This window comes from Dermacentor silvarum, chromosome 4 (assembly GCF_013339745.2).
Source record: "Dermacentor silvarum isolate Dsil-2018 chromosome 4, BIME_Dsil_1.4, whole genome shotgun sequence".
Taxonomy (NCBI): Eukaryota; Metazoa; Arthropoda; class Arachnida; order Ixodida; family Ixodidae; genus Dermacentor; species Dermacentor silvarum.
This window is the reverse complement of record NC_051157.2, coordinates 146,215,514-146,225,418: the sequence shown is the minus strand read 5'-3', so window position 1 is coordinate 146,225,418 and position 9,905 is coordinate 146,215,514. Positions and strand designations below refer to the sequence as shown.

The 9,905-nt window shown below is 42.3% G+C and overlaps 1 protein-coding gene across 1 annotated transcript; it reads left to right on the top strand.

Annotated features, from left to right (window-relative positions):
- The first annotated feature begins 787 nt into the window (after positions 1–787).
- LOC119450719 (oxidation resistance protein 1-like) lies at positions 788–8,801 on the top strand. Its single transcript, XM_037714239.2, has 6 exons — positions 788–921; positions 3,072–3,393; positions 6,646–6,756; positions 7,293–7,445; positions 7,545–7,640; positions 8,243–8,801. The coding sequence occupies exons 2-6, from the start codon at positions 3,142–3,144 to the stop codon at positions 8,318–8,320; spliced, it is 690 nt and encodes a 229-aa protein (XP_037570167.1). The 5' UTR covers positions 788–921; positions 3,072–3,141; the 3' UTR covers positions 8,321–8,801.
- The last annotated feature ends 1,104 nt before the right edge of the window (positions 8,802–9,905 follow it).

The window sequence follows — 9,905 nt, the reverse complement described above, 5'->3', positions numbered from 1 at the left end:
TAAAATGTTTCAGTATACTGCAGTTGCATAAATTTTAACACCACAAAGACAACTCACAATATGCTGAATGAGATGGCTAATTGTGACAGCTCTCTTCTATGGTGGCATGTTCAACTTATGAGCTAGACATTGTGGCAGTCTTTTCTGTAACGTAAGATTGGAATAGCACGGCTGTTTTCAAATATGTTGCTGCTGTTCATAAGTTGATACCAGACTGTTCAGGTGAACTTTGTTACATATAAAAGAAATGCACACATACAGCAGTCCCAATTCCGCTTTACCATGGGACTCTCCCGTTTAGGGAAAGTAATATCACGACTGGAATATATACAGACTTTATATTAATTACGAGTGTTTATTTACTGAAATAAATAAAAAGACTGAAATAGTATAACAGACATTTATATTAATTACGAGTGTATTAATTACGAGTGTATTATTTACATAAGCAAAAAAAAAAGGAAATGCAAGGACAAGCCTAAGTGCAATGCAAGACAATGGACAAGAAGAACCAGACAGGACATAGTGCTACTTATAAAGGAATGTCGAAGGATGTTAAGAGTAGTATAGCTTAGAAAAAAATGGTAAGTAGTTTCACCATACCATTGCAGATAATTATGCAACATTATCATAGTTGCTGAAAATTGTACATAGAGCTGCCTTTTTTTTTTTATTTAGCACTTCGGCTGGCTCAGCATTTCTTTCTATTTATAAACAAGACTCTGATGAGTGCTCTTTCCTCTCCTTCCTCTGTGATGTGGGCCTGCAGAGCTGGTTCCACGGCTAGCACAGTCATCGGAAGCCACGCTGCTCTACTTGTGCCTACGCATGGGACGACCCCTGCACAAGAAAGTCCAGTGCTCTGTCACCACCTCCAAGCGCACATTCGGCCCAGTACTGGTTTGGCGTGCCACGGAACAGGTTGGTGATGCCTCCTTTATTCACGGTTTTTGGCCTACATGTTTGAACATGGGATAGTCCTGCAGAAAGTGGCTGTGGTCTGATGCAATGTGTCAGTTACAATTATGCCTTGTTTTTTGTGAGTTTTATCAAGTTACAAAGTGTGGACTCCATGCAAAAACTCTCTACAGAAATGTTGGAAGAACATCAACTATTTCTACTCTGGAAAACTTAGAGAGCATCTGTCCAGCTACTTGAAAAATATGCCCAATGTGAAACACAACGAAAGAAGTGAACCCGCTACATGACGGCATATTCACACTGAGAGCAAACGTCAGCCGTCTACCTTTCAACTAGCTTTACTAAAACACTTTACACATGTAATTCAAGCTTGCAGCACAGATACAGTCAGAACATTTAAAGATGTGTGCCATTTTTTGAACATTTATAAACAGCATCCCGAATTCATCAATGCCGGAGCACATGGAGGCACCGACTCCTTTAGCACTTGAGCACTAGCACTCCAGGAATCCGATATGTCACGGATCAAGCAGGCAGAACCATTCGGGCCCGTCAGATGCTAGAATTCCCTCTAGAAAGAAATTTGTTATCAAATTTGATGACAAATTTGCCTTCTAGAGGGAATATCAAATATCATTATTTTCATCAATGGTATTGCTTTGATGCACCATCTGGGCATGCACAATTGTGCATACAGCACCTGAAGGGGATAATTATTCATTTAAAATTAAACTCTGGGGTTTACATGCTAAAACCACGATATGATTATAAGGCCAACGCCATAGTGTGGGTACTGCGGAATATTTTTACACCAGCTGGAGTTCTTTAATGTGCACCCGATGCACAGTACATGGGCATATTGCAATGCATTTCACCCCCATGAAAATGCGGCCACCACCACGGCTGGGATTTGATCCTGCAGCTTCTTAAAGGGACACTAAAGGCAAATATTAAGTCAAGCTTAAGTGATAGATTAGTGCTTGAGAATGTCTGAGGCATCAATATTATTGCGAACAGGGCTTTGGTAATCGAGAAATTGAGGTAAATGCAGGACACAATTAGAGACTCCGCCAGGACATTCAAGTACTAACCAGATGACGAAGGCAGTCCTCATTATAATTCTGTCACTAGTACTAACCCACTCGTAATAAAGAGATAATTGTATTGCATTAGAAGACAAAAGAAAATGCTGCTTGTCCAGTTCTTTTTGATTTTTAGAAAAGCATTAACTCATTGACCTTACCCTTGATAATGATGCAGGCAGTCAATAGGTGTCGTTTTCTTCACTCTGCTCTGCTCGCGCCTTCGTGTTTCAGTAGTTTCGTTATCGCATAGTGCTGAACTGATTTTGCTGGCTCGTGAAATTCGCACAAACTACAAATAGCGGAGAGTGCCACGTCCATGTGATGTTGCGGGATTACCGAATGGTCCACGTCACTTGACCTTGAGTAGTTGCAGTGGTGAATCTAATGCTCTGTCCTGGCTCGGTTCCTCCATGGCCGCACATTTGCGTTTTGTTCAGAAAACTGCGGCAGTGTGTCGGGCGCCGTTTTAATCACTGACAGCTAGCTGTAAAGGGTGGTGATGGCATATGCAATGTCACCATTCCCCACTCGGGAGCGGGCGATTTGAATTGCGCTAAAGGTATGCGGACCCTTTAGATGCAGTTTTCTTGTAAACTAAGTTATTTCTTGGCACGAAACAAGCGGTACGAGGTTTTTGGAATTGTATTTTAACAGTCTACATTGACTTGGTATTTGCCTTTAGTGTCCCTTTAGTAGTGCAATGGCAAAGCCACTATGCTACCATGGTGGGTGGGGATAATTATGCATTTGCAACATACTCTGCTGGCATACGTTTTTCTGACATGCAAAATACTTTTGTAGGAGCTTTAAAAAGCTTGCCGTGAAATTTTATAATTCAAGTAAGTGGGGGACAGCAATGAAATGGAATGTCACAGCATACATTAGCTCTATTTGTCCACACATCTCAGTTGGGTACGTCTTCTCTGCGCATCCCATGTTTAAAAATGCCCTTACTGCACAACAACTGTGCAACAGTAATTTGCTGTCATGGAGCTGAAGTGAGGTGGCTAGCAGAGGTGCTACGTTCTTCTCACGTTTTTCTTTGCTGTGCTGTGTATCTTACAGAGCAGATGAGCTGTATTACTTCTTGGAAAAGTGGGCGCCTTCTGTGTATGGCGACGTGCATCGGGTTGACATGGCCAACCGTGGATTTGAGCCATTGCCAGAGCCCGAGGATGACGACGAGGCCGAGTTGCTCACTGCCAACAGCCACGTCGTGGGGACGATCAGCGGTACTGAAGAAGGACGCGACACTCCTGACATAAGCGGCAGCAAGGGCCACCATGGCTCCAAGAAGGGCCACAGTGGCGCTCTACGCTTCTTCAAGCTTTTTGACAGTGGCACGGCACAGCCTGAAGCTGCTGCAGTTTCTCCTGGTGATTGGGAGGCGAGTGTCTTTCTGTACGTTTTGAAGTTGCATCCTAGAAGTGTGTTAAAGTGGGTCCGTCGGTACACTACTGAAATGTGAAGTAGTATTAATGCAGAGGTCGAGAGTAGACAGGTTCACCTCAATTTATCTACCTTTAACTTTGTGCTGCCCATTTTGTCCAATCTCAAATTTGTTCCATACTTTGCACTGTTCTTTCACATATCAGGGTTTGTTCCTTCACTGCATGGTGTACTTGTGCTCAACATGCCTTTATTCACCATGCACTGTCATTTGTCATATGTCTGTTCTTTTTACAGCATTATTGCATATAGTCACCAACATCTTCTTGCACTTAAGTGATCTCGCAACTTCACAATCTGATTACAGTTAAAACCTGTTAGAGTAGACAAATTAGGGCTGAGCGAAACGTACGTCATCTGATCATATCAGAAGTGGAACTAGAAGTGGGGTTACTGCAATATGTTTGCGATTAACATGACTGTAACCCTTTACTATCTCGGTGGATGGCATCTCTACCGGAAACCTTTAGAGATGAAGAAGTGTTGTTAATACGCTAGCGTATTCAGAAACCAGGAAGCAATGTGAACTGGAAGACCTTTGCTTTTGATGACAACTGAACCGAAGACTGCCTGGAAAAATGTCACCATGGCATCATTTGTGTGTGGTCATACAAAGGAATAATAGCCTAACCCACCGTGGTTGCTTAGTTGCTATGGTGTTGGGCTGCTAAGCACGAGGTTGCGGCATCAATCACGGCCACGGCGTCCGCATCTTGATGGGGGCGAAATGCGAAAACACCCGTGTACTTAGATTAGGTGCACGTTAAAAAACCACAAGTGGTCCAAATTATCCCGGAGTCCCCCACTACGGCATGCCTCATAATCATGTTATGGTTTTGGCATGTAAAACCCTATAATTTAATAATAGCCTAGCGTTTGCTTGAAAAAGTATTTTGATAATGCAGTCATAGTGCACGGTCCCTGGATTAACATGACTAATTTGTCAGGTTTGATTGTTTACTAAGTATAAGGCATAGGAATTCAGTTGGCACTACGTACAGCTTACGTCTACTTTAAGCCAAGTTTTACTACATAAGAGCTACTCTTATGTGTTGTTGATGATGATGAGTATGCAAAAAACTTGTTTATATTTCTTTCTTAGTATATTTGGTGTGTGCAGTTGCTGATCATAAATTACTACATAGGAAGTGTCAGAACACACCACATAATGGGGACCTGGGTCTTGGATTAAAGCATGTTTGTTATTGACTGTAGACACATGAAATTTTCAGGAAATATTTAACCTTGTGGGCTGATTACAAATATGCAGTTAGTGCTTTTCAAGTCAATCCAAAAAAAAAAAAAAAAGTTGCAATTATTTATGTGTTATAAGTTTGGGATGTGACTTGCAAAAAATGTACTGCACCAGAGAGTTAAAATTAAGCAGGTATCTTCCTGAATGTTCAAAGTGCAAGTTTGCATTTTAATGTTTATATCTCTATTTTAACAAGATTTGAATGTAGATGATTTCTACGAGATTTGAAAATGTTGCAGTGTCCTAAAACACTATTTCATAGCTTTGTGCACTCTCTGACTCTCTAGCCTTGAGACAAAAAAGAAATCAGAAGGATTTAATGAGTAGCAGTGACACAGTGCTGCTACCAAATTTTAGACTTGGAAAACTTTTTTTGAGAAAAATGCAAGGAATTATAGAGTGCAAAAATGTCATTTTATGTTACAAAACCAGGTAGTTTTCTTCTGAAGCAGCATGAAGGCTCATTTTTGCAGGAAAGCAATCTGCAAAGGTGCTCTTTCAAACAAGACCGAGATTGCCTGGCTATGATAGACGGTTTTGGAATAGCGAATGACACAAAAATGGGTCATGTCAGCACTTTCATGGGCAAAACTGAACATTTCATTCGATAAATACAGTGTTTTCCTGCCTCAACAACGTGTCATTTTGAGCTAGATTTTTGCCAACAGGTGTGCCCTGGTATGGGGATGTGAAAAAAAAAAATTTGAATATTTTGTCTCCAAGACCCATGTGCCCTCTTAATTACCAATTTCTTTGAACTGTGGTTCCGGTTTGCAAACTGCTATAACTAGTGCAAATTATTGCAGCCAGATGTCACAAGATTTGTTACAGAAATGTCAAAGCCACACAGAATTGGCTGGTGCGACTTGCTTGGGATTCGAGAAGGCATTGAAAACGCATGCCTTAGTGGAAGTGAAAAAATATGCAATGGAGTGCCTGCGTCATTCACAGAAACACCAAAGAAAATGTTTGATATTATATTACACTTTATATTATTCGAATATGTCAGAAAACAATATTAAAGAGAAGGTCAGGCTTCATTTTTCTTTTTTTTTTCTTGTTATTTCATTTTAGAATACATTTTATGGTCATCGCTCACATCACTCATCCTTGACATTATTTTAATGCTAGTGTATCTTTTACGTACCTTACAGGGAATATTTAGGCCTCTATACAGCCTCTCTACAGCCTCTCTACATCTGACACTTGTAATTCACCACATCGACTTCCCCACACCATTTCTTGGCGCTCTTTGGCCATCCCTGGCCTTTGCGCCAAAAAACCCCATACATCATCAGAAGGTTGGGCTGCGATGTGTCATTGAAGTTTTGGCAACAGCTAGTTACCTGTGAAGTTGTGAACGTTGCGAATGCCTGGAGCATTATAGACTTGCGGACAACTTTCTATTCAACGTGTGAACTTTTGTTACCACCTACTGGGCAGTTAAAGACCCAAGACATGAAAGCACCGCTAAGTTCATGATGGCCTGAGCATGAAATTATTACTTGAAGTTCAGGCTTCATGCTTTCCACTAATATATGCTAACAGAGTTATGTTAAAGAGTTGAAGATTGCTTTCTATGATTAGCATTGGCACATGTATCATTCCAGAAGGGGCGAAAAAAATTTAAGGAAATTTGTAGTTTGTGGTAATGTCAGTAACGCAAGAGTGTAGAAAGTTCTACTTTGGGTTCCTCTTCGTGTACATAAGATCCAACTGAAATTTGTTTTGTGTATGCACTTGCATAAGTTAATTTGTTGTGAGCAAACATAGGCCATGTACTAGAGTGCACTGGCTTCCGACTAATAACTGTGCACTGTGCACCTTGGAACGTAATTAGTGTAATGAAAAGACCAAGTCAAGTTTCTAAAATTTTAATGTGTTTGAAACAATCTCACCCCTCCCTCTTTTTTCCCCCTTCACTGTTCCATATAGGTGGTGTCAATGAGTGAAACACGCAGGGAGTCTGCACTAGACCTGACTGACCTTCCTTTGCCCGAGTTGCTCGATTCCACGGAAATCTTCACCGAGGAGCACCGTCGGGAGGTTCGTAAAGAACCTCACTTAAGTTACAGAACAGTCTTATTGTCCATGTTGCGCATGCATCACCGTGTGCAGCCTGTGAAATTTGATGTCTAGAATAAAAAAAAATAAAAAATAAACAAGGAATAATATATATTGTTCCATGAAAAACTGTTCCATTAGGTCACTGGGAAAATAGACAGCTATTGCATGAATTGTCCTTTTTATAGATAGTGACGCCCAACTCACCCAAGTCATTGTAGTATCTCTTCGTATGCAGCTATAACAAAATATTATTCAAGGAAGTCGAAGCTTTACGTGAAAGGCCTGGTGTGGTGGGGACAGCAACCATTGGGAAGAGAGTATTGACTACTTTTAGGAGAATGTGCAGCCAGCTGGCTCAAATCCACGTTATACATGTTGTTCTGCACAATATGTTGAGTTTATTTTACACAGTATGTTCACAGACTTGTGCAAGAATTCTGTTATTGCTGCGTGTGTCGATTAAATATGCTGTGCCTGTCTGAGTTGGCACGTGGTGCTTTCTTTTCTTGCGACAGCTGTGCAAGCACCTTCCAGCGCGTGCAGAGAGTTACTCGTGGGCACTTGTATACAGTACACTGAAGCATGGCTTTAGCCTCAAGACTCTTTACCGTGAGATGCTCAAGATTGAATCACCCATCCTGCTCGCAGTGTTGGACACTGAAGGCGCTGTAAGTTGGCTTTTCCACATTGTACCACCTTCTGTCCGAAACGATGAGTGCGTGTTACGAGCAAAGTTGTATTTTTATTTGTTTTGTTTTCTGGTGCAGGTTTTTGGTGTTCTGACATCGTGTTCCCTGAGAATGAGTGACCACTTCTATGGCACAGGAGAATCATTCCTTTTTACCTTCCACCCAGAGTTCAAGGCAAGTCTTCCACTAGGCGTAATTCCAGTGGACATTTTTTGTAACAAAGCATTACTTGTAAAAGCAGAGAGGTAACTTTTCTTAAGTGTATTTGTTGACAGTTAAGTTAAATGACGACTTTATTGATAACCTGCCTTGTACAGCACTGTGGATTGCTTGTTATTTTGCCAGTTAGACACTCCCAGCTCACTCATGGCATAGTGACGATGTGTCATTGGCACGCAGCTGCATGTCACAGAGTAGAGTGATAAAAAGTGGTATCACAATGTGACATAGGCATGACTCACTGAAGAAGCATTTAAGAGCTTCACATGACATTGGTGCACAGCTGTTGGCAAGAGTCAGTAGCGAAGGTGTATTGTTCGACAGCTGTGCATAGCATAAGCCGAGAAAGTTGACAAGCGAATTTGGCATGGGTGCTGGTAAGTGTAAATGCACCCACATGGCATTCAGTGCTTAGTGTGTCAGATAGAGGTTCTTACCAGTCAATGTCTGCACTTGTGACGAAAAGTCCTCCGTTTTTGCTGAAGAAGTTGTATGCGTTGTCCTCAAATATACTTTAGGTTGACATATATCCATCTTTTGCTTTGCAATTTGTGCAGTTGTACAAATGGACAGGCGAAAATGTCTACTTCATCAAGGGCAATGCTGATTCCCTGGCTTTCGGTGCTGGAGAGTGAGTACAGCTTTACTTTCTGCCTCGGATAAGTTCTTAACAGTACATTCTGCTGCTGACCATGAGGTTGCAGGTTTAATTTCCAGCCTTGGAAGCTGCACCTAAGTGAGCACAGGATGCGAAGGCACACCTGTGTCATGTTTTATTGCATGTTAAAGAACTTTGGATGGCTGAAGTGAACTTGGAGCAGCACTTCTGAATGTGTGGGCTCGAAATGTGTTCCTGAACCTGGCCCGAGATCAATGTTTTAAGCACTATGCTCAGCTCTATCCATCACAGCAAATCCACAGCTTTCACCTGGCCCAGTAAGACTTTACACAAAGCTCCATTACTGCTGACCAGGAAATATGTAGTTTGTTCATTAAGTCACATAGAAACTCTTGTTCTGGTATAAAAAGAGGGCAATGTAATAAATGCTCCTGGATGACAGTAACTTGATTGTCGGATCAGGCTTGGGATGATACATCTTCAGTAGTATTTAGCACTTGAGGTGCACATTATCAGTACCAGCCGGATTAGGCCAGAAACAAGTTTTTGTGAATCTTGTTCTCGCGGATAATTTGGAGAAAAGCTGTGGCTAGAGATTTACAAATACAAGTAAGTTAAAAACCACTAGTCTCTCTATTTTCACATTGCATGATGAGCAACAAATTAATGGCATTTGATTGTCAATGTATTGCTGACATCCACTTGCTGTGATGGGGCAGTGGCCATGATATTCTGCAGTGTATCAAATTCCTATTTGCAGTGGACACATTTATGAGGGTGAATTCCAACGACACATCTGTTAGGTTTAGGCATGCATTAAAGAACCCCAGGTGGTCACAACAGTGTTAACCAACTAAAGATTGAGAAAAACCCACTAGGCACCAGCTCGATTTCGTCTGAGTTTCCTGTTGCCTCCTTAAAACGCTATGCAATAGGAAAACGGTAAAGCACTATGGGTACCAAAAGCCACGCCAAAAGCCACGCCACATGGGTACCAAAAGCTCATCTGTCAAGGTGTTTATTGACAGGATTGAGAGGTCGAACTCGGTGCGGCAGTCAGAACCCTGCGAGCAGTCAGGACAAGCCCCGTGCGTAACAGCGCTGGTGATGCGCCTGACTGACCGGCACTTCTTCGTCGTATTTCATACACCGGAGATGCACCTGGCTAACCGGCACTTCTTCTTCCTTACATTTGTCCCCCGGAGAAAAAGACGCCATCCTGGCGATCTAAGCATACGGTAACATAGAGGGATCGTAGAAGGGCTTGAGCCGATCGACGTGAACCGTTTCGCGACCGCGACGGCGCTGATCAGAGGACGGTGACACAGGCTCGACGACATAATTCACGGGGGAAGTTTGCGCAATTACACGGTAAGGTCCATGGTATCTTGGGAGCAGCTTAGAAGAAAGGCCGGGAGCCACAGGTGGAACCCACAGCCAAACCAACGAATCGGAAGGGAAGCTTGGGGGAACAGAGCCACCACGACGGAGCTTCTGTTGTGTCTGATCTGCGGTGGTAAGACAACGGGCGAGTTGTCTGCATTCTTCAGCGTGCTGTGCAGCTTGAGACACAGGAACACATTCCGATGAATCAGGCTGGT